General features: G+C 37.9%; 1 protein-coding gene across 1 annotated transcript; it reads right to left on the minus strand.

Annotated features, from left to right (window-relative positions):
- Positions 1 to 3,083: 3,083 nt before the first annotated feature.
- On the minus strand, positions 3,084 to 21,333 carry LOC117292103 (arf-GAP with dual PH domain-containing protein 1-like). Its single transcript, XM_033774024.1, has 8 exons — positions 21,124 to 21,333; positions 19,737 to 19,873; positions 19,381 to 19,475; positions 10,590 to 10,782; positions 7,204 to 7,353; positions 6,553 to 6,639; positions 5,384 to 5,521; positions 3,084 to 3,816 (listed from the first exon to the last, which is right to left on the minus strand). Exons 1-8 carry the CDS (start codon positions 21,239 to 21,241, stop codon positions 3,613 to 3,615), a joined length of 1,122 nt encoding a protein of 373 aa, XP_033629915.1. The 5' UTR covers positions 21,242 to 21,333; the 3' UTR covers positions 3,084 to 3,612.
- Between the last annotated feature and the right edge of the window lie 5,508 nt (positions 21,334 to 26,841).

The following is a 26,841-nucleotide window of genomic DNA, read 5'->3' on the forward strand; positions in this document are numbered from 1 at the left end:
CTGCGTCCAAATATGCATATTTGTTTGACCCACGGGCAGCACCATTTCCAAACCAATCATTCCCGCCGATTTATTCAAACGAGGCAAGGTCCTGTCATGGCGGACAAGGATGATGTAAACATGTTTATTCTGAAAATATTTCAAATGTAAAGGATCTGTGTGTTACATAAAACAAAAATAATGAATGCAAATCGTTGGTTCATTGTCACAGAATATAATCGCTCTGTGAAATCTAGGTTGTTCCATTAACAGTCTGCAACAATGCACTCGAATGCATCCAACATTTGTACAATATTGCACCTGTTATCCCACTAACATTACAATAATAGAATGCAAGACTTTTGGTCTTGGTCTAACGAAATCTTTTGTCTTCTCACAAAGTACAATTTGAAAACCCATCGCAAAATTTGAAAAGTTTGTCTAGTGTACGACTTTTCACCTTTCTTCCCGACAAATTTTGAAGGCTAAAACAATTTGTCCAAAACTCTTCTTGAAAATCGAGGTAAATACAACATCATCTATTTCAACCGGATCTTTATGCTGCCGGTTTCTAGCACCCTTGCCAAACAACTCAAATTTACATAGATTTCACAAAAAATAAAATTTCACCGAATTATTACAACGTATAGTCTGAAAGACATGCATTTATCTGTAATGTTTTCATATAAAAAAATGTTAGAAACAATCTAGATCTGTTTTGTGAAAATGCAGACGAAACTAATTGGTTGTATTTGCTCAATTTGTCCAAGTTCAGAATATGCTAAATAGAGAAACTGAAATGCAAACATTTGTTGGCTTTGTTATGGTTTGATGGTTGAAAATGAATCATTCTAAATACAGATGAAACGTTTTAAAAAAACGTTACATGACCTCTCTGAGCTCCTCGTCTCCTGATATGCACGAGGGTAAACAAAAACAAAGCTAGACTGAAACCAACATTGAAAAATACTAATAAATTCAACAAAATATTTTCAATGATCATGAAATAAATAAAACACATGTATATATTTTTAAGAAAATATTTTTTTCAAGAAAAGTGGACATCTTGCACATCTCGCACAATTACCAAAGGTGTCCAGTGTCGTTAACCATCAGACAGATTGAACAAATAAAGATTTCAAATTAATTATTAGCAACTGCAATGACCGGTATGGTATAAACATGCAATGTAACAAGTTTTTGCTGCAGGCAATCCCCCATGAATTTCATGACCTGCACTTATTTTTCAATCTATACAGCTTTCAAAACATGTCTTGCATGATCTAGGCTGTGCCCTTTCTCGTGTCTTTTGCCGATAAAGAAGCGAGAAAAAACTCAAACTTTAATAAATCTCTGATTCTCGTGTACATATTTAAATCTGTACAAAAATTGCATGGATATACAAGATGGTGAAATTCAATTAATCAATTAAAATGACATCCCTTAGTTTTATTCTACTCTCAATTATATAAACTTGCATAATTATTTGTTCGGAGTTATCTTAAGTAGTTACATTTGTTTTTATTTTATTATCATTACAAATAGTATTCTATTACCGTGAAATATAAACAATAATATTATACATTGTAAAACTGGAGACATTTGTGTGGAATTAGAAAAATATAACAAAGGTGAAAAAATATATTATATGCAGCTTTCCTGCTGTTTGTTTATATTTGTTGTTGTTTTTGTATAAAGCCCTCTAAGCAAACATTGAGTGGGCCACCACAAGTCATAAGAATGTAAACTTACAGTAATATTTGGCTGGTAACCTGTTCCTGTTAAGCAATACTCTTCTGTGCTTAGCACATTTTTGTGCTTACAGGCTTTATGAAATTGGCCCCTGGATACTGCAAGCAATGATTTATAAGCAGTTATAGATCTTTATCACGGTGTGGCCATCTTGATTTTACGAATATATTAAATCCAGTTTAGTATTTGGGTGTTGACACATCATTGTAAAATCACTTCTTTCTAAAAAAAACAAACACACAAACAAAACTCGAGTTGTCTACATGGTCTAAGGTTAGTCCCCCAAAAATTCCTATACCAAAATAAAAAAAAAAAAAAAATCTTCAGATTTTTAAGATTATGTGTTTTACAAATAATATAGAAAAAGCCAGAGAGGTTAAGGTCTCGCAACAATTATGGAAATTTCCACAAAAATCTAGTCCTGCTGGGGCTGCCTACTTCTCAAGTTGAAATTGTGGTTATAAAATCTGCACAATGCTGCTGCTACAACAACAAATTCCATTAAGTTTTAGGAATGTTTCTTATGAGTTAATTTTTCCTCCCTCATTCTGGAGAAGTTCATGAAGAACCTTTTTTTATTTTTTATTTAAAAATGCAGTTGTTATGTGCTTTTAAACACTGCATCATAGCACCTGTTACTAATCATGTTCATTGGGCGTTCCTAAAACCATCTCAACCCCTTTGGAGTATGCAGCATCGGCAACAAATGGTGGGCACACATTGCTAACGCTAACACACCATCACACTACGAGGTTATGATTTATAAGCAGTTATAGATCTATATCACGGTGTGGTCATCTTGATTTTACTTCATTCCAACTCATTGTAACCAATCTGAGGCTGGACGAAATAATGGTCTGGTGCCATGTTTGCGCACTATATGTTAGCATTCATTACCGTTATGGAAACAGGTAACATAATCAAGATGGTGACAGCGTGATGAAGGTTTTTTGTCAGGTTACAGGCTTAAGGACGCGAGGGTAGTGTCCTGATCAGGGGTGCGTTCCACTCGCGCAAACGTTGCCAACAGTTGCGCACGTTCGCCAACAATTTCAAGTGGAACGAGTTGTTCGCTGCCACCGTTGGCGAACGTTGGCAACTTTAGGCGAACATACTTCGGAGGTGTTGGCGAGTGGTTTTTAAAATGGCGGACAAGCATACGGTATTATTTCTTTGTCACAAACATAATTACATTGTATTTTCGGTGGATGCAGATTTGGAATAACAAAGTTAATTAGTTGATGTAATGGTGTCAAAAAGAGGACTATTGCAGCAAAAACAAAGTAAAAAAAAAATACGTATGGTGCGCGCCATCTTCATTTCAGGGCGCCGCCATGTTGACATCGCGTATACGTACCAATCGTTCAAAAGCCAACAAAACGTTTGCGCGAACAGTTGCGAGTTGTTTGCGCGAGTGGAACGCACCCCCGGATTCAAACAATCTCTCTGATGACTCGGTCACCAGGTATTGAGTTTGATGCTCTGAATCACCCGACCATGGCCCACTATAATTTGTATAAAAAAGTCCTATTCACTACATAATGTTTATTTATTGTATGCACACAGAAAGCTGCCAATGATGGCTTGCAAAACACAAGCATTTTGCGATGAAGAAATACTGAATTATCCAAATGTCTTATTGCATAATAATTAGTTTTGTGTTTGAACAAAAACAAATTGACTGGAGCGGGATTTGAACCAACGACCTCCAGATTAACGTACTTGAGCTATCTAGCCTTAAGTTGGCAGTCTCCCTATCAGTCAATGTCTTTAATCAGGGTGACCAGTATATAATTTACTTCATATTTACTTCAATCCAGACAGTTATTATCTAGTTTATTTTAAGACTATGTAAAAAATGCTGGTCTTGGAAGCACACCCTTAAGCTTGAATGCCGATCTCCCTGTTGATGGCGAGCATCCAATCTCCGCGTTCCGTTTTCGTCTCGGCTGAGAAGAAGAAATCCCGTCCGGGCGTCTTCAAGGTGAAGGCGAAGCCTTGTTCAAGCTTGCCTGGGGGCACACCATCGATACACTTGTACTCCTTTGTGTTCATTAGCTTCACTGTTTTCTTGCAGACGTCATCCTGTGAGGTCATAAAGGTCAAAGGTCATAGTTAGAATGGTAAGAGCAACAACTACCAAATGATAGAACTATAGGCCCTAATGAGTTCAGCTAAGGTTATGTATTTAATTTATTTGATTTAATTTATTTATCTTATTACACAACCATTAGCTACAATAACTGGACGATTAGGAAGCGAATGGTACAGTTTTAGAAAAACCCAAAATGGGGTAAACCCAGGTAATCAGGGACTAAAACCCAATCCAAAGAAAAGGCTTCTGGTCTAAAGTGGGATTTGAACAGTGGTTCACAGAGGTGGAAGACAGGGAACGAAATCACTAAGCCAACCTGATCCCAAATCCATAATATACAAATCCATTAAAGACATTAATTCGCATCTTATAGCTATCATTGCTTTGATGCTGCTATAATAATATAATCATACAATTACATGCATTTATAATGGGTGCCATCTATGTACCTAGTGTACAGACCCTATTGCAAGGCACAGCACATAAAATACATTACAAGCAACAAACGAGCAAATATACAAATCTACAAGAGAAATAATAATACTAATAGAGAAATATACAAATTATAAAGTCAACAAATCGAAACACATCCTTATTATTCATTATGATACAAGCTTAGGTGGAATACAGAAACAATAATCGCTTCTGCGTCCCATAACCACACACAAACAATGGACCCTTTTCATGAATAGGCTAGTTACATTTACGCTCGCGTACAGACCTTATTGGTTGGCAAACACCAAAGAGTTGTGCACTAAGCAGACGCGCAATCGCATCTGCCTGCGCGTCTGCCTCACATGGCAATTCGCTGTGTACACAACAGCGCAATGTTCCCTCATTTTTGCCAACCCAAATTTTAGTGCGCACGCGCTATGTGCAATTTCCATATTTTACGAAAAGGGTCCATTATGAATCATTGACAAACATGGCTCTAAAATGTAGGGGAAACCTACAAGACTGCAGAGCCTGTAGCTCAAAACCTTTACCTGGACAAAAGTTATTATACAATAAAAATGAGTTGAACAAGCACATTTGTCTTATGTGAAAGTGTACTTTAATCGAGGCTCACACACAATGTCTTGACACATTAGAGAGTGCTCGTTTGTCAAAGGACAACAATGGAGTGTCATATACATTAACATCACTCAACAGAGTTGAATATTATTAATCAGATTCATAGTAAACCATTTTTCAAAAAGATCTTACACAATTCAACTCAATTCTAAGCAACGTTTGTTTACACATATCATCATCAAGGGGGGAAAAAGTACAGTCAATAATATAAAAGTAGAGGGACATTCCAAAAAGCGGGGGCAAGTTAAGCAACAGCCTACAAATTGAAACAAAACAATAGCTTTACTATAGACAAATGAACACCTTCATGTACACCAAGTAACAATAAAAATGAGGTTTTTAATATTCCATTGATAAACACAAGACAGTCGGACGGACAAGTCCAGCCTTAAGTTTACTGGCCTGACGCAAAAATCAGGCCTCGGACCTGCGGTCCAATGTTTATTTCGAGCCCTACCCATTCCTCTTCTTTGGCCTACTTACCAATGGCATCTCGTAGTAAGTGATCCGCTTGTAGGTGAGGACCACCCAGCGTTTCCTGAAGGCTTCGTTCCCCTTGGAGCCTGTCTTATGCAGCCAGCCTTCCTTCAATATATCCCCTCTATCAAGGATCTGGTTGACCTGTGAATCAAACCATTAATGATAATAATAATAATAATATTTATTATTTAAAAAAAGCCTTCCAGATCACAGACATCACAAAGCGCTGTAGATAGATAGATAGATAAAATGGTTTATTAATAAACTGACCTCGCAGCACAAAGGCTGAATTACAACAATTTTACATAAATTTAAAATGTGAAATTAAATAGAAGGCAAATTGGTAATTAACAATATAAAAAAATATGTTAAATAGTTAAGCCACTCACCTAAATTTACACCTTGAAAATTGCACATTGAAAGTGAATTACTTTTACTCAAAAATGGTGTGACAATACAACAAAACAACAGACAAGAATTGAACCCATTAAAACCATTAAAATAAAGACAATTTTGAAGAAAAAAAAAGTAGGTGTGTATTTCATACTATTCTCAAAAAATAACATACATACAAAATATAACATCATCATCATACATCATCATTACATAGATTAGCAAAATGATAAGCACAGAAGTTGGAAGGGGGGGCGAAGTTAATCTATGTAGACCAAAATAAAGAGAGTATGAGGCTGTCAGATTAAAACTCTTGCTCATCTTAATTCCACAGTTTTGATTTCTTCTCTCTTTTGCCGTTTCCTAAAGCGCTCTGAGAATCACGTGTAATTTCGCTATGTAAAAAGTAAATTTTGTTAGTATTATATAAGTATCATTATTATTATTACTTTAGATATAATAAGTTGACTTATTTCAACATTGAGAGGGCAAGGCCATTTTCATTCTAGAAAGGGCACTTTCACTTTCAGTTATGGGTACTTCCATCGTTGTTCTATTATTACCTTTTCTGAAGAAATCCTCTGTGGGGTACCACTAAAAAAAGAAAAACCTAGTGGGGTAGCATTGTTCCATTAAGTAAAGTACCCCGCAAGTTTGCAAGTGTGAGGGCACAAAGGTCTAACCAAACCAAATAATACCCAACAGCAAAAAAGTTAGCTGAATCTGAAAAGCCCATTCTATCCCTCCCTTGAAAATATAAATAGCAAGATTGCACAAACCTCTTCGTCAGTTCGACCAGCAGGGAACGCCACCATCAGACGGTTGTATTTCATGTAACGAATTGCATTGTACCAGTCAACTATTTCCTGGATGAGAAAAGAAAATGGAACAAAAACCTAAAAACACACATAATACATGTAGGGGGAAACAAAAAATAAATTGACAAGAGCAGGATTTGAGCAGGGTCAAAGAAATTGTATCGCACCGAATTGACATTTTCCATTTTTTCCCATGTTAACATACACATGGTTAACATATACATGTACATGGTAATTAAAACTCTAAAACAAAATATATATGTATTTCTGTCATATTAAATTCTCTTACATGTATATTTTGCCCGAGTATAACAGAGCCAAAAATCTCTAAGATTAGCAATGTCTTGGCTTATGGTCAAGGGTTTTACAGAAATAAACAGTCTCTTAAGGGTGAAGGGAGGTACACAGTGCTAAGGTTTTAGACAAGATTTGCTAAAAGGGTCTCCAAATAAGCTGGAAATTTAACAACTTGGTGTCCAAAGTGTTCACTCACAATACATTACCATGCAAACGACATATAAAATAGGGTGTCCAAATTTAAATCAGGGTGTCCAAAAGGCACCCATGCACCCCTCTGGCTATGACTATGCACAGTGGCCCAGACTAACCTACCTTGCCAGTGTCGGTGTACACAAAGATGTTGCGCAGCTCGCCGTTCTTCAGCTCAAAGTAGAGCTGCATGCCGTTGGGGTTACCGACCTTATCGGGACAGAAAGCAACATTGAGGCTGTCCAGGGGGATGATTGCCTTGGGTTCTTTAGCCTGAAACAAAGTAAACAACATCCACTAATTTAAGACAATGGAAAAGGACATTACTTACAGAGTGTTCACAAATGTGTTTTGGGATATTGAGACTTTGAGCCGCTCGCTGGCAAAGGGGAAAATGATATTCACCATTAACGATCAGACTTTTTTTTAGATGCTCCTTATGAAAATAAGGTCTAAAACTATTTCTTACTCCACATGGAAAAAGAAAGAGTTCAACAAATTAGAGGGTTCTCTAGAAAGGGACGTTGGTATTCTTTCCAATAAAGTGGCCGAAGGTGATAATGAGTCAATCGATCTCTTAAGTGCTAAACAAGCTGATCTGGTAGATGTTTATAAAATCAAAATGGGTGTACTCATAAGATCTAGAACACGGTGGATGGAATGTGGAGAAAAACCATCCAAGTATTTTCTGAATATGGAGAAAACGTAGTTTCGTTAGTAAATCTATCAATTGTGTTGTTAATGGTGCAGATTCCAGACTGACCAAATCTAAAGAAATTCTTTCCGAAGCCAGGAATTTCTACAAAAGTCTGTATTCTCATCAAAAAATACTTGAATCCTTTAAGTTTAAAGGGATGCTGCAGTGAATTAAAATAAAACAGTTAATTTTGCTGTCATTTATTTCTGATATATGTATTGAACCTCAATAAAATGTGTTTTGTTTTTTCCCCCGACATATCTCACTTGCGTAGTTAGCGAATAAGTCATGCCCCCCCCCCCCTACCATCGACGTCACGTCGGGAATTCAAACATGTCGTCGGCAAAAAGAGTCTGGTCCCTAACTACAAGCGCCTAGGTACCAGGCCACACAGTGCACACGTCTCTATATGCACACAGCCAGGGGGCCCGACGGCTCAGGTTCCCGACATGACCCTTGACGTTTATGCCCCTTATAGGGGCGGGTTCCCTTAATCTCTTGAAAACCATTTTTAAAATACTTGCGCATTTAATAAAAAATATATAAAAATATTTCAGGTTTAAAAAGTCATGCTTAATCGTTTAAATTATTTTAAAAAACACTGCAGCCACCCTTTAAATGCAGCATTAGAAGATCCTAGTCAAAACACTGTAGAGAACCAGTCAAAATACAGCCAAGTGGTCCGGCTCGCTAGTTTACTCTTGTAAAGCATTTTTATTTCACATGTTTTGTATGACATGGACTAGTAAAATTGCTGTCTTATTTCTAGTCCCTGAAAAAGTTAATGGTATATGTAATCCTGTTATGGGCCATCAAATCCAAATCCAAATATTTGATGGATTTTATAGTGCACTAAGTTCTGAAGCTTGTACAACATTGACACGTGTGTATACTGATGTGCAAACTTGACTAATGGACAAAGCACAATGCAGTTGAAAGTAAAAAAAAAAAAAAAAAAAAATCAACTGCACAGCTGTTATGCTAAAGGGTCAAGGTAAATGTTTGCTGTGACACAATGAACTCTTTCTGTTTCCATGAAACCTTGCAGGGCATTTCCACTTCCACCCACTGTATTATCATCATTTCCATCAGATTACAAAATATACCGTACATATAGAAAAATAAACTGTTTCAGCTGATATATAATCAAAGTGAAATCCTTTCATTTACCAAGGCTGTTTCCTGACACACTTGTTATGAGACCTACATGTATGCCAGGGCTCGAGTTTTATACTGGACCAGTGTCAAGCCAGTTAATATATCTTTCAATCCTGCTGCTGAGCATGACCCATGATAAAACAGAACAGACAAATCTTCTGATTACTGTTTGTTCAAATGAAACAGTTAAGATGATAAAACTGCTTTCTTATTTTGAATATAGTCTCTTTTTATTTTGATTCTGGTCTAGTAAAATAAATCCCATTTTAATAATAATCTAGAGCTACAAGTCCTGCAGTCTTGTGGAACTTTTGAGAAAAGCAAGTACAGAGATAACATGTATGCTGTTTTTCCATAGTAACAGGGTGTGCAATAAGGGGCACTACCAAAATAATCTCTTTGGCAGTACTTCAGCAACAATCATCAGCTACACAGTCCAATATTCTCCTGAAGACCACAGAGCATTCCTGATCGAAACGTTGAGTTGTCAAACCGCCGGTTCTTCTCAGAGACAACCGTTCTTCTCAGAACCACCGGTTCTTCTCAGAACCACCACTTCCAAAAAGAGATTATGGTGTCACCGCAAACGTCACATAATTGAACTTGATTGACCGTTGGGAGGACTATGAGAGTTCATGTACTAAGGGTGAAACTAGAAAAAGGACTTTAGTTTGTTTTGGAATACAATGAGGGGTTGACATATATTAGACTGTACAAGTTGTACACGTATTCCAACATTGAGACCCCTGAAAGTGTGAGGGCTTGTTCCCTTCACGCCTTAAAGCAATGGCCAAGCGGTTAAGTGCATCAGGCTCACGTTCTGGTTGCTGAGTCAAGGGGGGTGTGGTTTCTATTTACTTTGCTGTTTTTGTTTTATCGGGTGTTTACTATGTCATTGTTCATGATGATAATTTGTATTGCTCTAAAGGCGCTTTTGATCATTTTTGTATGGAAAATGCGCAGTATAGATGTCATTGTTACTATTATTATGTTTATTATTATGTTTATTATCTTGGAAAAGACAATTAACGTTAATTTCTTTGAACCACTAATCAGGGGTAAATGGGAACTTGTGAGGGCAAAGTTTGGTTCTTGTGATTGATTAAGATTAGTGTGCTACATGATAAGCAGCACTGGCGGTATATTATACTACCTAGGGAGCTGAGATAATTTAAAGATTAAATAAATGACCCAGTTACCAATAATGCTTGAAGTGCAATGATCATTCTCTTGAAATGCGCTATTGACCCCCTTGCACGTGCTTCACACGCGGTGACTGATGCCACGCTCACCATGTTGGTGGGCAATTAGGTCTATGTGTATTAACGCTGCGTCGCCTAAAACGTGCACTTCACTGCATAACGCAGGGCATAGAATTATATATAATAACGCGTGGTGAAATTGCCCACCAGTATGGCGCATTCAAGATTTTTCTGATGATGACGTCAGGTGAAATGGGTCAATATGAAAGAAAACTGTCAACTATAATGTACAAGCCGCCCAAAATGGTCCCACAAATGTTCAAATACATGTGAGACTTTGCACGGTCTGTTTAAAGAAGGAGAAAGGTAGCTAAATATTATTACAATTTGCAAAAGGAAAAAAAAAAACATGGGCGTTGCCTTGGTTGATGGGACGCCTGCATAACACTTACATCTGTCCTATTGTAGTATCTGATCGTGAAGTCATTTTCTGAGAGGATAAACTTTCTCTCCATGAAGTTCTGTTTGTCCTTCAGTTTCTTCCACATCATCCCTGTCATTTCCGAACACCGAAACTTCTGCAGGCTGATGTTGATAAATTCTTGTCGTTCGTACTTTCCACGGATCCATTGCTCTCGTACAACCCTAAGAAAAACAATCAAAATGAAAGAGAATTGAAAACAACATTTGCGTATTATGATAATCCAAACATTCCGTCGTGTCTGTACAAACAATTACAAATTTAATTTTTTTTTATACATATTATTTGTGTTGACGTTTACATTAATGTTTAGGCTTTTTGTTTACTGCATTGCCCCCAAAAGAATGAAGTATGTACCATTTATTCTTACAGCATAGTCAATATACCTTGATACTTTTTAGAAATAGCAGAGATCACTCTAAACAATATTTTCCATTATTCACAGGTGGGAGAAAATCCACACGATCGCAGGACTTGCACATTGGGTGCGTTCGATTAGCTTCCCTGGGTCGATCCCCCGGTGCTCACTCAGGTGAGCCCCTGACAAGAGATAATCGAGCGATCATACTCGCCCTCTTGTGGTAACGTCGGGTCACCCCCAAGTGACCCACTTCACAAGCAAGGCACTGGGGGCTGACCCGAGTGAGCCCCTGGAATGACGCCAAAGCTATTCGAACACACCGGGGTCGACCCAGCGAAGCTAAACGAACGCACCCAATGTAACTCAAACTTTTTACTGGACCAGAATTTATTTTACTGGACCAGAACCAAAATGAACTTGATAGCACTTAGTAGAGAAGATTTGTCTTAAGTGTGTCAAGTACAAATAAAATTATACAGCAAGGTATTATTGTTCAATTGAAAAACACAAGACCAACAGGGGCACCAAGTACATTTATGTCCAGAGTAGAGCCTTGTCATTTGATTGGATCGTTGTAGATCACATGCATTTTTGTCCCATATCCTTTTTCCACTATGCTCCTTTTTTTGAAAAGGCAAGGGCACCAAGGCATTTTCTCCATGGTAAAGGACACCCAATGAAGAAGATATAAACTTCTATTGGAGCATTTCAAGGGCACCAAGGCAGTCATCAGGGGGCATGCAGGCAAGTGCCTTCGCTGCCTCAGTAAAGCATCAGGTCTGGACTATTGCCTGCTAGACTGTTGACTCGATTACACACTAGATGACACACTACGCAAAGAAGTACAAAACGTCATTAGCCTTTTTGAGATGTATGGTGGATTTATTTAGATAATATACAAACAGATTTACCTAAGACCTAAAGTAGTGTCAAAGTATTATGTCCGCCATATCTCAAAATGGCTTATAAATTGTAGGTGGGTGCCAGAATACAATAATAATATGATAGGATTATCTTTCAAAGACCAACTGGAATGTTAGAAATAAAACAAACAATGACTGTTTGCATTTGTGAAATGGAGAGAGTATTTTTATCCATTGAAGGATGGAACATTCCATTCCTGCTTTGGCTTTGCCTTGTTAAATGGAACATTTCAAATGTCAAATTATGAAAACATTATAGTCATTGCACTCATGAACATTCTTTATTTTGGCATTGTTTTTTTTCTTTATAGAAACCAAAGGGCTTCAATCAAACTTTCAAAGGAGCGAAACAAATCACTGCGTCCTATCTAACAGTTAATCTTATTCAATGTGATGATCACTGTGTGAAATCTTAAGTTTACAATAAAACTTAGGACACTGATGCTGGACAACCATCGGAGTTTCCCGAGAAAACATCGGCTCAAGACATCCTCTCGCTCAACCACTACAAAATAAAACCTTCAAGCAGAGCTGCCAACAATGCTGCCAACAATGCATCTTGCAATCAGGGAGATTTTTAGAAACAAATTCAATGTTTACTTAGTCCAAATTTTCCATAATCAGGGATATTTTAATATATATATTGATCAGAACATTGAAAGATTGGTTTATTTTCAGGAAACTTTCTGCAAATCAGTGAGTGATGGGAGTTGTGTACATATTAAGAGGGTAAAGACACAATATCTTTCCGAGGAAATATGTGTCGCCGACCATGCTGCTGTCCAGCTATCTAGCTACAACTGAAACGCCTTTGGACCCCTAGTGACAAAAGATTGTGGCTTTTTTTATTTTTGTATATATCCATTGTAATGTGCTGTCTTTCTCAAGTAATTAACTAGTGTTTTTTTTTTCTCAAGTAATTAACTAGTGTTTTTTTTTTTTAAAGGCAGTGGACACTATTGGTAACTACTCAAAATAATTATTAGCATGAAACCCCACTTGGTAACGAGTAATGGGGAGAGGTTGATAGTATAAAACATTGTGAGAAAAGGCTCCCTCTGAATATTGCTTAACAGTTTTCTGCTGAGAAGCAACCACAAGCAGGATACCAGTTCCAACATTTTACTTGTGACAAGGTAGTTTGGCTGGTAACTTCATTCTGGTAATAGCTACTTTTTGTGCTTAAGCAGCTCTGTTGTGCCCAGAGCAAGTTGCTCTCACGGCTCAACAAGATCCACAACAACTGCAGTGACAAAGTATGTATTTTACATGTCAAAGTATGTACATGTACTTTACATCATGTACATGTTTTGTACACTAGTACGTGCAACAGTTCATTATTAATAGTCATCACACATTCAATGGATGTGCACAAGGAAGCAAATTGCAAATTGCACAAAATACATGTACAGTGCACTCAACACTATATCATCTAGTCATAGTGGTTGACAAACAATCTTACAAATTACTAATCAACAGTCTGATAATTAGACAATGAACAGGTAGGGTGAGTCAGCAGGATATAAGTGAACCATAAACAATCAACAGGAACACTTTGCAAGCATGTGTGCTTTGTTATTGAAAGGGCAAGGAAGGCATTTTCTTCTTGGTAAACTTGGTAAAGGGCACCCTATACATGTATATGGCTTTGAGGAAATTTTTTAAATTCTACTTATTTCAAGTAAGCTTGGGCGATACCATGATATTATCGAATATCGCGATACTAATTTGGAAACGATTTCAATATCGGATCGATTTGGTTTTACTCGAAATATCGATATATCAATATATCGATTAAGTATCGCAATATCGCGATGTATTTCCTAGCTGAGACATCTTGCACCCCATAGGTTTGGAGTAATACCAGAAGAATAGGTCATTAGAACACCTCTCTTATGCTATGACTGTCTCTTCTACAACTTTCACTTGGTGTTTGAAGACTGATGATGTCAATATATAGTGAATAAAATAAATCGATATCGCCCAAGCTTAATTTCAAGGGCACGAAGGCATTGGCCAGGGGGCATGGAAGCAATCGCCTTTGTAGCCTCAGTGAATTATCAGGCCTGACTTTGCAAATACGGACCACTTCAAAAAGGAGGGTATCCTTTGGTAAATTACTCCACCCAAAAAATTACCATAAAAACTTGCTAACACACATCGGTGTATGGGTAAAAACCAAAATTAACATAAAAACTTGTTAAAGAGCATTTGAGAGCTGTGAATACTATAAAACATTGTCAGAAACAACACCCTAGGAAGTAATGTACATGTACACTGTACTTTTAGAGAAAGAGGTAATCTTTCACACAAAGATTTGAATCTGATTTGAAACCTAAGGGTGTTTTTCTTCCATTATATTACAACTTTGACAATTACCAAAAGTGTACTCTACCTTTAAAAAGTAAATTGTGTTAAAACCAATTTGTTAATTAATAAATAATTTCGCTCAAAACATTATAAACGTGGAGTATTATTGTTTCCCGGACAACTATTGGATTTGAGTGGATTTTGCTTCTTTTCTAATATTGCAGACAGGTGCTAATATTCAGAAATCATCCCCCACTGGTTTAAGGAACATGTAAGAAAACAACGGAAATGATTTTCAAGAGGAACTTAGGAAACTCTGTCAAATTCAGTTTTGTGATTTACTCAATTTCCAATAGATATAGTCCTCATGTGAGTGTGGAAAAAATTACACGTCTCTAACCTTTAATGTTAAATATGTGTAAATTGCCCAGTTGCATTAAATACACTTCCGAAACCAGAATTTTTTTTGTCAACATCCAAAACATCCAATGACATCATTCTGACATTTTTGGGCTTGTGCATTTTCTGTACAGGGATGTCCTCAAATGGCCTCCTAGGGGAAACCCCAAATGTTCCCCTCAAGCGCCTCCAATTATTCTCAGAAAGACACAATAGCAAAGCGTCAGGGGTACACAATTATATCAATCGATCGATCAATCATGCACTTTTGTACAGGGATGCCCTGGTCCATTTTAATGCTAAAAGAAAATGGGGGATTCCCCAAATGTTTTCCCTTAGTGCAGGCCTCAAATTTCCCGGCGGCCACGACGGCCATGGCCGCCGGTGCCCTTCACACTAGCCGTGGTGCCCCGAGAAAATTTGACGTTTTCACGGCCAAAAGTGCCGTGCCCTTTTTCTCCTATGGCCGCCGTGCCCTTTTTGTATTTGAGATCAAAATTTATGTTTTTATGCCGTCCGTCTGTGTGTGCACATTAAATCAAACACTTGCATACGTACGTACATCACTACACGCACACACAGCGCGGTCGGTTGAATGCTCATCACACGGAATTGAAACGGACGGCCGGCAGTGCATGCAATAGACATTGTAATTGTGTACTCAAAGTTTATACACGGGCCGGATGTACTTGCAACGACCATTTGAGAACAATCGCACTGGTACTCATCTTGCAACACACATACCTACGCATGGTTGTCCATGATGGGTACCAGCTAATCACAATTATTTCGGTTCCATTCGAGGTTGGGCGCCCGCCTACTCCACTGGTACTGTGCTTGTTCACTGGTACTTGTACATGTCGTGCGCGTGGGCCATGTTACGTAAATCACGCATGATGTACATGTACATGTACATGAAAGGTACATACGTGTATTTACGTCAAATAAATCTCCGCTGCACACAGTCAAGTGACAGCTCATTATTTACGTCTGGCCGTCGCAACAGAATCATCGCTGCACACACAGTCAAGTGACAGTTCATTGGTTTTTTTGGCTGGCCATAGCAACAAAAATGATTTCAAAGAACTTGCCGTTGTTAGTTAAAGGAAAGCAAAAAGAAGAACAAGAGTAATGTAATGGTTCATTTCAACCGCCGCCAGCAAAGGATGCATACTTTTACTTCCCATTAATCAATAAATAAAAATTAAATACATTTAAAAACACTTTATGTTTTTGGTTAAGGAAAGCAAAAGTAATGAAATGGTTCATTAAAACAGCCTTCAGGACCTGAACAGAAATTGTTTCATGATCTTTATTTTGTATGGCCTTGATGCCCTTTTTGAAATTTTAAGTTGGCCTTGGTGCCCTACCTCATGGCCTTGGTGCCCTTTAAAAATTTGACAAATTCAAGGCCAAAGTGGCCTTGCCCTAAAAATCGGGAAATTTGAGGCCTGTTAGTGCCTCCCAATATTCTAAGAAGAGAGACACAATATTGTGTAACCCCCCCCCCCCCCCCCCCGTGCTATTTAGAGGTGGTGTACACCATTATATTATGCAAATCGAGCACCAAGTGAAGGATAACTGGTATAAAATGCAACATGTGTTTCTATTTTGCTTTCTTTCTCTTGGGTGAGGATGTGTGATACAAAATGCAGAAAATTTAGCAATGGCGGCCATTAAGTTTTAAGACCTTTTCACGCTATTCTATTCTTGAGAATAACTGCCCGGCCATTCACACTTGGATCACTTCATCCCTGACCTACCCCGGTAAATGGGATACCCAGGGAACAGCCACCCCTGCTCTGGAGAAGGGGGAAGCGTTTAACCACTGGGAACCTGGAACCTTGTGGAATAGGAACCTGGGGGAGGGGGAGGGGGCACTGTGAAAGTGCTCCAGGGTAACTGTGGGGTTAAAAACAAAAAACTCCCAGTGCCTCTACATGACTGTATACCATGGAGATAAGAGATGCTCTCGCTCCTGTCTCGTACATGGTTAATTCCTAGTTATTTATTTATTATTTGCTTTTAGATTATATTTTTGGGGGGTATAATTTAATGCACTTTAGATTTGTTAAATTTCTATGTACTGTTTAAATCTCCAAGAGTATGGAATAAACATCTATTTAATTGAATTGAAAAGTATGAAAAGGGCTATGGTCTCTGGTAGGCCATTCTGATGCCAAAGTTGTCATAATTCATTCAATGATTTCAGAATTTGCATGACCTCAACCATTTACATAATTACAATATATGAACTATTTTTTTACTGGTAATTGTGCTTTTCGGCCTGCTTGGCCGCCAGTGCAGTGAATGAATAAACCGGAATAATAATAATTTAATAATAATTTACCTTTTGAAATAAAGGTCAAGCCCTTCCTTTGAAACACCAATTAGGCCTAAATACCATCAAGTGTGTTTTTCTTGTTTGTCTTCATATTTAACAATGCATTTAAAGTATCATTGAAAAAATACAACAAACAGGATTTACAAAACAAAACAACGTACTTCCTGAGTCAACGCCCTGAATAAATATGCAAAACGATAAAACTGACGCATCCCTTACATTCAGGAAGCCACTGTACCTTTTTTTCACAGCAATGCTTGATAAAATCTATACTTGTTACCTTTCTTCAATGGTGACCAATTGTTTTTGTGTATAGAAAATGTGGTGTGATGGAAGGTACACTTTTGGTAATTGTCAAAGACCAGTGTTCTCACTTAATGTATCTCAACATACATGTATGCATAAAATAACAAACATGTGAACATTTGAGCTAAATTGGTCATCGGAGTTGGGAGAAAATAATGAAAGAAAAAACACCCTTGTTGGACAAATTTGTGTGCTTTCAGATAGGAATAAAAGACTTCTAGCTCAAAGTCTTTTACTATTTTAGTGAGAAATTACCTCTATTTCAAAATCTATGCTACTTCAGAGGGAGTCGTTTCCCACAATGTTTAAAACTATCAACAGCTCTCCAATGCTCGTTACTAAGTCAGTTTTTAAGTTAATATTTGTTTTGAGTAAATACCAAACAAGTACCTTCCCTTTAAGAAGTCAAGGGGAGAGTATTCTTTGGATGGTGCAATAGCTGTTACAGGTTGAGCTGTGAACACTCAGTGAGGGAGGACATAATACGGTTGCCATTGTATTCTGTCAAGGGAACAAAAAGGGTTTTTGCTTCCATCAAGTTCCCCCTTCTCGGTGCTTAAGATGAATAAAGGGTTAACTTCTCATTGTCCCCTTATTTTGTCCTGGGTTGAGCATTGTGGAGTATTGGTGCAAAGGTGGTAATTTAAAAATCCAAAGCCGCATAAAACTTATGAGGATGGTCTTGTGACAATTGACAAATGAACCAATTTAATACACAAAGCATGTCAATTTATTATGAAAATGAAACATTTCATTAGGAATACTGTTTTAGTATCTGACCCTGAATCAGTATGGACAGGAAAACACCTTGAGAATCTCAACCATGTTTACAGGTCAAATTTTAACAGGAAGTACATGGTAATGGGTAGGGTTTATAGTGCACGGTGTGGTGTGTACAACTTGTAGGCCTATACACAGAGAAAATAAATTAAATGCTGAAATACAAAACACAGCATCCAAGTACTTAGCGTACAACATGTAACCAATTTGTCAAAGTTCATGTGTTTTGCTGTTTCGGTTTTGGACAATCTAGAAGGATCAATTATGATGGGTATATATTTATAACTTGTTCAGTGGTTTTGGCTACAACCTGGAACCCATTTAGGGTTACAATGTACCAGTAGATGTGTATTAAGTTTTCAAGCCTTGAATTTTTCCTCTTGAAAGGGCGTGGCAGTATTCTTCTGGCAAGGGGCACTTCTATGAGTTATGACGCAAATGTAAATTTGTGCTGGATTTTTGCAAGGGGCACCACAGAAAGAAGGGTGTGGTTTAATCTCTATGCACTCTAAGGCCCATAATTGAAACCCCTACTTGGGCTTGGGTTATTTGAACTTCTGAACTGGACATTTATTCAAAATATCCGATGGAGCTAAAGCCGGACCAACAACCACGTGATCAAAGAAAACTGATTCCTCTATGCTACAGCAATACACAGCTCTGTGTATAACCATATTTTTGTAGCAAACTATTATAAAACTAAGCATACAAATGTACTACAACTAGTTATTTTAAAAGTTACACAAAATAAGTGGTGTTTAGTATAAACTTAAAAGTTTCCCTTGTTATTTTTTTACTTGATATCTGAAATAAAAAGTCACGTCACCCTACGGTCATCCCCTAGCTGCCGCTTCCCAGGGACCAATTTCAAAGAGCTGCTAAGCACAAAAATTTGCTTAGCATGAAATTCCTTCCTTGATAAAAACAGGATTACCATCCTAATTTCCAAGTGAGTTTTAGGATTTAATAAGCAAACAACAGCTGAATATCAGTAACAAGCAAAATGCAACAAATGGAAATTTGGTTGATAATCCTGTTTTTATCAAGGAAGAAATTTCATGCTAAGCAAATTTTTGGGCTTAGCAGCTCTATGAAATTGGGCCCTAGTTGTGTCATAAACTTGGGTGTGATCCCTGGCTACACGGCAGTCAAAGGTTATGGCTTCAGACTGGCACCCCGAAAAACATTATGACAAAATAGGGAGACCATCAATATACATGTAGGGCTAGACAGCTCAGTTGGTAGAGTGTCACGACTTCAATCAAGAGGACGTTCAAATCCTGCTCTAGTTAATGTGTCTTTGTTCAACCTAAAACTATAACTAAAAAAGAGTACTTACTCAGGATCCGAAGGTTTTTGTGGTTTTCGGTAGCTGACTGGAACATCTTGTTCATACTTCTCCTTGGCTTTGAGATTGCCATTCACACCCATAAACTGATGACAAAAAGACAATAACCATCAATTATTGAAAGCTCACTTCACAATACTTACGTTTTTTTGTTTTTTGTTTTGTTCGATGTTTGACGTCACAAAAGAGGTAGTCCGAGTCACCCCTCCCCTAAAAAAAAAATGTATCTATTTTTTACACGTATAAATCGTTACAAGCAATTAATCAAAAATATATTATATTATTCATAAACATACTCTAATGTTTGAAGGGAAAAAAATATATTTTCAGGAGACTTTAAGACTCACCTCAACTTGATCTTCATTCCATCTATCTAGCTGTACAGATATGACTTTGCTGATGTGGACTCCAAGCTTACGATGTACTGATGCACATGGCACACATAGGAACACTCCTAGATTGTAAGAGGACCAGTGGGCTTGTGCTAAAAAATCAAAGTGACAGGAGACAAATTATTCTATAGTATTGTCAGAATTCAACTTTAACTATTTTTGTCAGTGACTTTCAGACCACAACGCTTGTCGCGTTTCACCATTTTAGCATTTTTTTTTTCTACATTACACAGGGACACATAATTTTCACTAATCCTCACCCCAAGCAATTTTTGTGAAATGGACCATTGTTATTAGTTGATTAGCCAAGCCAACCAAAACAACACTAAAGTGTAATGACTAGAAAAACATTTATGAAATATCAACCATCTTTAATTTGTTACAAACTTTGTGACTACTGTCAGTGTATAATTCGACTTTGAAGCAAGATGTATCTTGCTCTAATCTAAAGTGGGAGTGCCTCACAGGGTTAATTACCGTTCCTCCAAAAACAGAAAAGCATACTGCAATTTAATATACGTTTTGGTTAAATATTCAAACACTGTGTCAATAATTTAGTTTGTTTGTGAATGTGAAGTTGATCTTCCAATTGACTGTAACATTAAAAATATGTTGTTTTTTGTGTTTTTTTTGTTTTGCATTTACAGCTAATAACATTTTCTAGGGGTGTACTGCACTTCATTATTACTACTTACTAATACTAGGCATATTCTATGTTTTTCCAGATTTTTAATTTTGTTTTCATACATTACAATACTTTATAAATATTCAAGGGTGAACCTTTCCAGCTATAAGCAGATTGAGGGTGCAAACACTTAATTTGTTTTATGTATCCGGCTAGCTGATGACGTCATGACTTGATTGGCATGGTTTGGATCATTTCAGTTTAAAATAACGGTGGGTCCCAATTTACCATCAAACAACCCCTCCCCTTCCTTCCAAAAGAAACAAACAAAACAAGAAACCAAAAATCAAAAAGCAAAACGTTTACATAAGAAAATCAAAAAGGGAAGAAACATTATAAAAACAAACAAAGAAAACAAAAGAAAAACTACAAAAGGAAAAAGGTTACATCATCATGACTACGGTATGGTAAATATGTATGTGGGTTTTCCCAATTTTTCTTAAGTTGTCGTCGTGTCTCTTGCAACATTTGAAACACAGTTTAATTAAAGAACTTTTCACGAACCCCAATATTTCCGCCACCACAGACGGCTACATATTTAATGAAGTGTAACATTTTTATAGCGAGGCAGGAAAAGTGTGCCACACTCTTGAACCAGTAACAGTAACACTTGTGCTGCCAGGTGAACTTGGCATGACAAAATACATCGATACTCACTTGTGCTATTGACCGTTTCTTTATTTTCCGGGAGCTTGATGCAGCAATCCGCACACACATTATTACCTGGCTGTTTTATAATTTCTAACAGTTTATTTGTAGTTGGTGCTGAATACATTGTAACTTATTTATTACTAACAGTTTCGCAAATTCCAACAGTGTGACCAAACCTACACCTTACCCGCAAACTTGTGCGTAAGTAAAACTTGACTGTATAACTACACGAAGAATCTAGTTAAAATAGCACTGGTAACCTCTCATGCACTTTCAATAGGGGCGTATCACCGTGTACCAGTGAAATCTCATTATTTCCGCATCGAAACTTTGCCCGCAGGGTACCCAGACGACTATCAACTGTTAAAAAGAACATGGTAAAAATGGTACCAGCCGATACGAAGCAACAGGTGTCGGTTCATTAAAAGTGGTGGCGCTCTTCAATAAAACTTGGGATGGAGTTTAATAATTTCAATCTTCACCAGTGATCTTCCCTGGAACAATGGATGGTTTTCGGTTATTATCAGTATTATGTTTGGCATAGCTGGTATGAGAAAATATTATTGGTTTGCATGATAATAATATGCAATTACTTTTTTTTTTAATTCGACAACCTTTCTTGCATCAACATAACAAACCTGTGAATTTTTGAGCTCAAGTTGCCATCGAAGTTACACTGAAAGAAAAAAAAATCCACCTTTGTTCCATAGAATTGTGTGCTTTAAGATGCCTGGGAAATGCTTTATGCCTGTATCAGATCATGCTCAGATGAATTTTCTCTAGGTCGAAAATTACCTCTATTGAACTATACTTCAAAGGGTGTTATTTATAAAATGTTTTATAAAATCAACAGCTCTCCAATTCTTATTGGCAAAGATGATTGTCACAAGTAATTTTGGGAGTAATATTAACAAACTTTGTATACCAAAGGGGTAATACACACGAAATGGTGGCGATCTCATAAGAAGCAACTGCTTCTTGTGTTTTAGTGTATCGATCAGTAATTGTCCTCATGCAAAATTACCGCTAGGTCTAATGCAAGCCCTTGGCAGCAATTATTTGGTGTGAGAAAATTAATGAATTAAAGGGAAAGTGCATCATTTCTGTTTTGTTCGGTGGGTGGGGTGGGCCTACGCTAAACGTCTTCAGTAAACACCACCATTTCAGTTACCAACCTGTTTTGTAAGGAGAGCTGTTGATGTATAAAACATTGTGTGAGATTCGGCTCCCTCTGAAGTAACGTAGTTTTTGAGAAAGAAAGTAATTTCTCAATACAATATTAAAAGACCTGCATGAAGCTATGCAACTGAAAGCACACACAATGTGCAACCAACTTGAGGGTGTTTTTCGTTCGTTATTTTCTTGCAACTTCGATGACCAATTAAGCCCATCCCATACCTGCTCACAGATTTATTAGTTTTTGAGTATGTTTGGATACAGAGAGAATAATAGTCCTTGACAGTTACCAAAAGTGTATGGTGCCTTTAAACGCTGGTATGAATAATAATGGTGTATTGATTATTTTATAATGGCAGTGTGAGGCAGTAATTGTTACTGTAGACAAGGTCGACGTATTATTAATAGAAAATACTTTATTATAAAACACCGATGTGAAAAATTTATGCCGGTGTATTTAATATTTTAAAATGAAAGTTTGGGTAGTAATTATTGTAATTGCCCTTTTAAATTGTCTTTGTATGTATTGATATACCTGTTATATTTTTCCCTAAGACTTTCTTCAAAGCCACCTTTTGGGTGTGTATTGTGCATTAATTAGGGAAACCATAGCAACGAGCTTTTTATATAAAAGAAAAAACTGCACGATATAACAATAATTATGATCGTAATCGTGGCTTACACCAGCGCCTAAAGCTGTTTCAACCACAAACAGGGAACATTAGCCTATCTCAAACAAGTAAATTTCATCATGAAGAAAGCAAGACTTTGCACAACTACGGGAACATTTCTTCTAGTTTCCATCAGCTTGTACTTGGTGATTGCAGACGGTGATAAAATATGTGCGCTTCGATGGTGACTGCAGTCAGTGGCGATGACCGAGACGCGTTGCTCGGCAAGACTTTGTCGGCTTTCAGGAGAACATGTTGCATTACGACGAAAAGCAACACCAAGAAGGAATTTGAGGATCTGGAAAGATGTAAGTACATGTATTTGTTTATTTTATTTTATTCATTTTTTCGAGGGGGGGGGGGGGGGTGCTGGGGGGAGGGGGACCTTGTAACTCATAATAAGAATTTACACCATGCCCAATGGCGTAACTGGAGGGGAGTGGGGGGACAAAAAAGAACCTCTGAAAGTTGACCCAGATACTGGTCTCGTGGGGTCAGACCCATTAGTTAACGCACGGATTTTGTGTCAAAATGACCCATGAAATGGTCATAATAACCTGGAAACGGGTAAGGCCCCAGGACAAGGAATCCAAGAAATTCTGAGTAATTCTGAGGTCGCAGGACTCGCAGGTTCACGTCCCCCTCTAATAAACTGTTCTTTGTTCAGCACCAAAACAATAAAAACATATGTATTAGGCCCTCAGCAAAACCAAAACAATTTTCAAAACCTCGTCCACGCTTTTATTTTTGGTCGATACAGCTAATTGCTCATTCTCCACCGAAACAAGAAATCGGCGGTTCATACTGAGACCCATGGCAGGGTCATTTCTACTGAAGTTTGACATCAAGGGTATAAGCAATGCATTGATTTCTCTAGCAACGGACAGGATCAACAGCTCCATCTTCGCCGAGATAGGTAACATTATTGGTTATTTTTGTATAAACCATGTGACGGGAAAGATGCGGGACACAGGAACGAGTAATTGCCGATATTAGTGCACAAACATACAATGGACCCTTCCCGTGAAATATGCTAATCACACTCACGCATGCGTACAGACCCTGCTGGTTGGCAAACGCCATAGAGTTGTGCACTAAGCAGACGCGCAATCGCGTCTGCGTCACGCACCCAATAGCCGTGTACAAACCAGCGCGATGTTCCCTCATTTTGCCAACCAAAATGTTAGTGCGCAGGCGCTATGTGCAATTTACATATTTCATGGGAAGGGTCTATTAAAAATAAGCTGGACTTTACTTAACAATGTCATGAGCCTTCTGTGTTGGTTGAATTGTCTATTTTGATTAAAGCACCTACCTTGGGATGGTCCACACGGAGGTAGAAATTCTACCTCCATGGTCCACATAACACATTCATTCTTCCTTACGATACATGATACGATCAAGTTCAGTTGCTTGGGTTACACAAACATCTTTACGGAAACCCCAAAATAACGGGTATCCCTTCCCAAGTAGGGGCCTATAGTTTGTAGTTATTATTCGTCAATTTTTTGAGGGGGAAAACCCCGCAAAATACTGCAAGGTTAATTCTTTTCGGGATTTAATAATTTGCCAAATGTTCATCATTCTTATACAAATGTCTCACATATGTGTTTTCATTTTATAATAATTTCAGGCTTCGGAACTGGGAACCAAGCTATTGCAGCCTTCATCCGACCCTGCTTCTTTGACGCAGATCCTGATTGTGAAGTTAGTGTCGCCAAGTTTAAAGACGCTCAGCCAACTTTAAGTGAGACAGAGGAACGTCCCTTCTGGATTGAGTACGCCGAAGAGGGCGTGGTGACCGCCGGCAAAGGGGGTGAACAGGGAGAGGGTCTGATGGTGTGGGATGATGTTGTTGATTATCATGGACATCTACCTTCAGTGGTCCATGTTTCGATCGCCTCGTTGATGCCAGCCGACTGGTTGTTTCATGATTTCTGCGAGTACATGTGAATAGACCTTGTGTATGATTTAGTTTGATTTGATTTGATTTGATTTGATTTGATTTGAATTGAATTTATTCGGATAAAAAAAACATGTCAAAAATACATACAGCAACGGGAGAAAGGTCTAGTTTTATAGCGAGAAGATAACGTTCTAAAAATCAACATAATAAAAAACAAAATGCCACCAGCACCAGCTTGCGAAAAAAGATCGGCTCTTTTTGGATGTTGCCCTACCTCGTATGCCTTATTTACGGTTAATTAATTGCTGCTGTGTCAACCATTAGGGCAAACCATTACTGTATTGACGCAGGTTTCCTCAAATATAGATTAATTCGGCCTCGCTAGAATCGGTGACTTTAAGCTTGTGAGTAAGATCGTTTCATATCAATTTAAAAATCAACATGGGCAGTGGTGTGATATATTATCGGTTGCGACAATTAAAACCACCCTAAAATTATTTGATTACCAAGAGTGAGCAGTGTTTCAAATTACAATTCTATGAAAACTATAACGCGAGAAGCTTTCATCAAGAGTGACGAAATAAAATGGGAATAGGTTATAACATTTATAAGCAATATATTTCTGCTTAAATGGGCACGTTGCCAGGGATCGGTCGAGTTGGTCTTTGAAAAGCGTTTGTAACCGTTTGTTATAAAATGCATATGGTTAGAAAGATGTTTTAAAGACACTGGACATTATTGGTAGTTGTCAAAGACCAGTCTTCTCACTTGGTGTATCTCAACATATGCATAAAATAACACACCTGTGAAAATTTGAACTCGATTGGTCATCGGAGTTGCGAGATAACTATGATAGAAAAAACACCCTTGTCACACAAAATTGTGTGCTTTCAGATGCTTGATTTCGAAACTTTAAATTCTAAACTTGAGGTCTCGAAATCAAATGCATTTTGGAACAAACGCTTTTCAAAGACCAACTCGACCGATCCAAGGCAACGTGTTCCTTTAAGCAACTCTAAGCAATCAGGCCGTACTCGAGAATGCAAGGGGTGGTAGGTTTGAATTTCACCTGGTACTCTGCGTTGAAACTAGATAAGATCGTTGTTGTTGTTTTCATGAAGTGTACCCTTTAAACCAAACATACGGAGGTCTGGGCCCAATTTCATAGAGCTGCTTGGCACAACAAACATTTCTTCCTCGACAAAAAACAGGATTACCAACCGAATTTCCATTGTTGTATATTACTTGTTACAGGTATTCAGCTGTTGTTTGCTTGTACTGAAAATCACGTGGAAATTTGGGTGGTAATCCTGTTTTTATCAAGGCAAAACAATTCATTCTAAGCAAATTTTTGTGATTAGCAGCTCTATGAAATTGGTCCCTGGAAGTGCCATCCGAGTGCTGAGATCATGATGGTGACCTCGCAAACGTAAGATGACGACATCCTCAGATAATTCATCCGGGATGACGACACAACTAAGATGTCGTCTTCCAGATAAGTTTTGTCTGAAGATGTCGACATCACGAAATGTGTCGGTTTACAGAGATAATTTATCACGGACGGGATGGTTAACAAGGTTGTCGAAGTATAGGAGTGTCGATCACCTTCGCTGTAGTTGCCTTTGTAAATAAACACCTCATATCTCGCTGATTCGCCAAGTCCACTTATTCCACACAACAATAAGTCGACAACAACGACACAGTTACTCCTTTATCTCTGTAAAAAAAAACCGGTAAGCTCCGTTCACGAAAAAAAGTAAGGTCACTCTACTAGTACAAGGTTCACTCTATTGAAACTACAATACCCTACCCCCCCCCCCCCCCCACCCCCCTCCCCCTCACCCCGGTCGTAAACGTGAACAACGAATTTCTGCCCTGTCACCCTGCCAATATGGCAAACCTTACATTGAAAGACCGGTCAGGCATAACCGTCCATTGTGTATATCAAACAACTATGCTACTGCCGACAAC

This window comes from Asterias rubens, chromosome 7 (assembly GCF_902459465.1).
Source record: "Asterias rubens chromosome 7, eAstRub1.3, whole genome shotgun sequence".
NCBI lineage: Eukaryota > Metazoa > Echinodermata > Asteroidea > Forcipulatida > Asteriidae > Asterias > Asterias rubens.

Excerpts from the sequence above, each read along its gene's own strand:
- LOC117292103 (XM_033774024.1), bottom strand. The coding sequence starts at position 21,241 with ATGTATTCAGCACCAACTACAAATAAACTGTTAGAAATTATAAAACAG. Across the intron at positions 19,874-21,123 it reads AGAAACGGTCAATAGCACAA|CACAAGCCCACTGGTCCTCT; the intron begins GTGAGTATCGAT and ends TTGATTTTTTAG. Across the intron at positions 7,354-10,589 it reads GATACTACAATAGGACAGAT|GCTAAAGAACCCAAGGCAAT; the intron begins GTAAGTGTTATG and ends ACTTTGTTTCAG.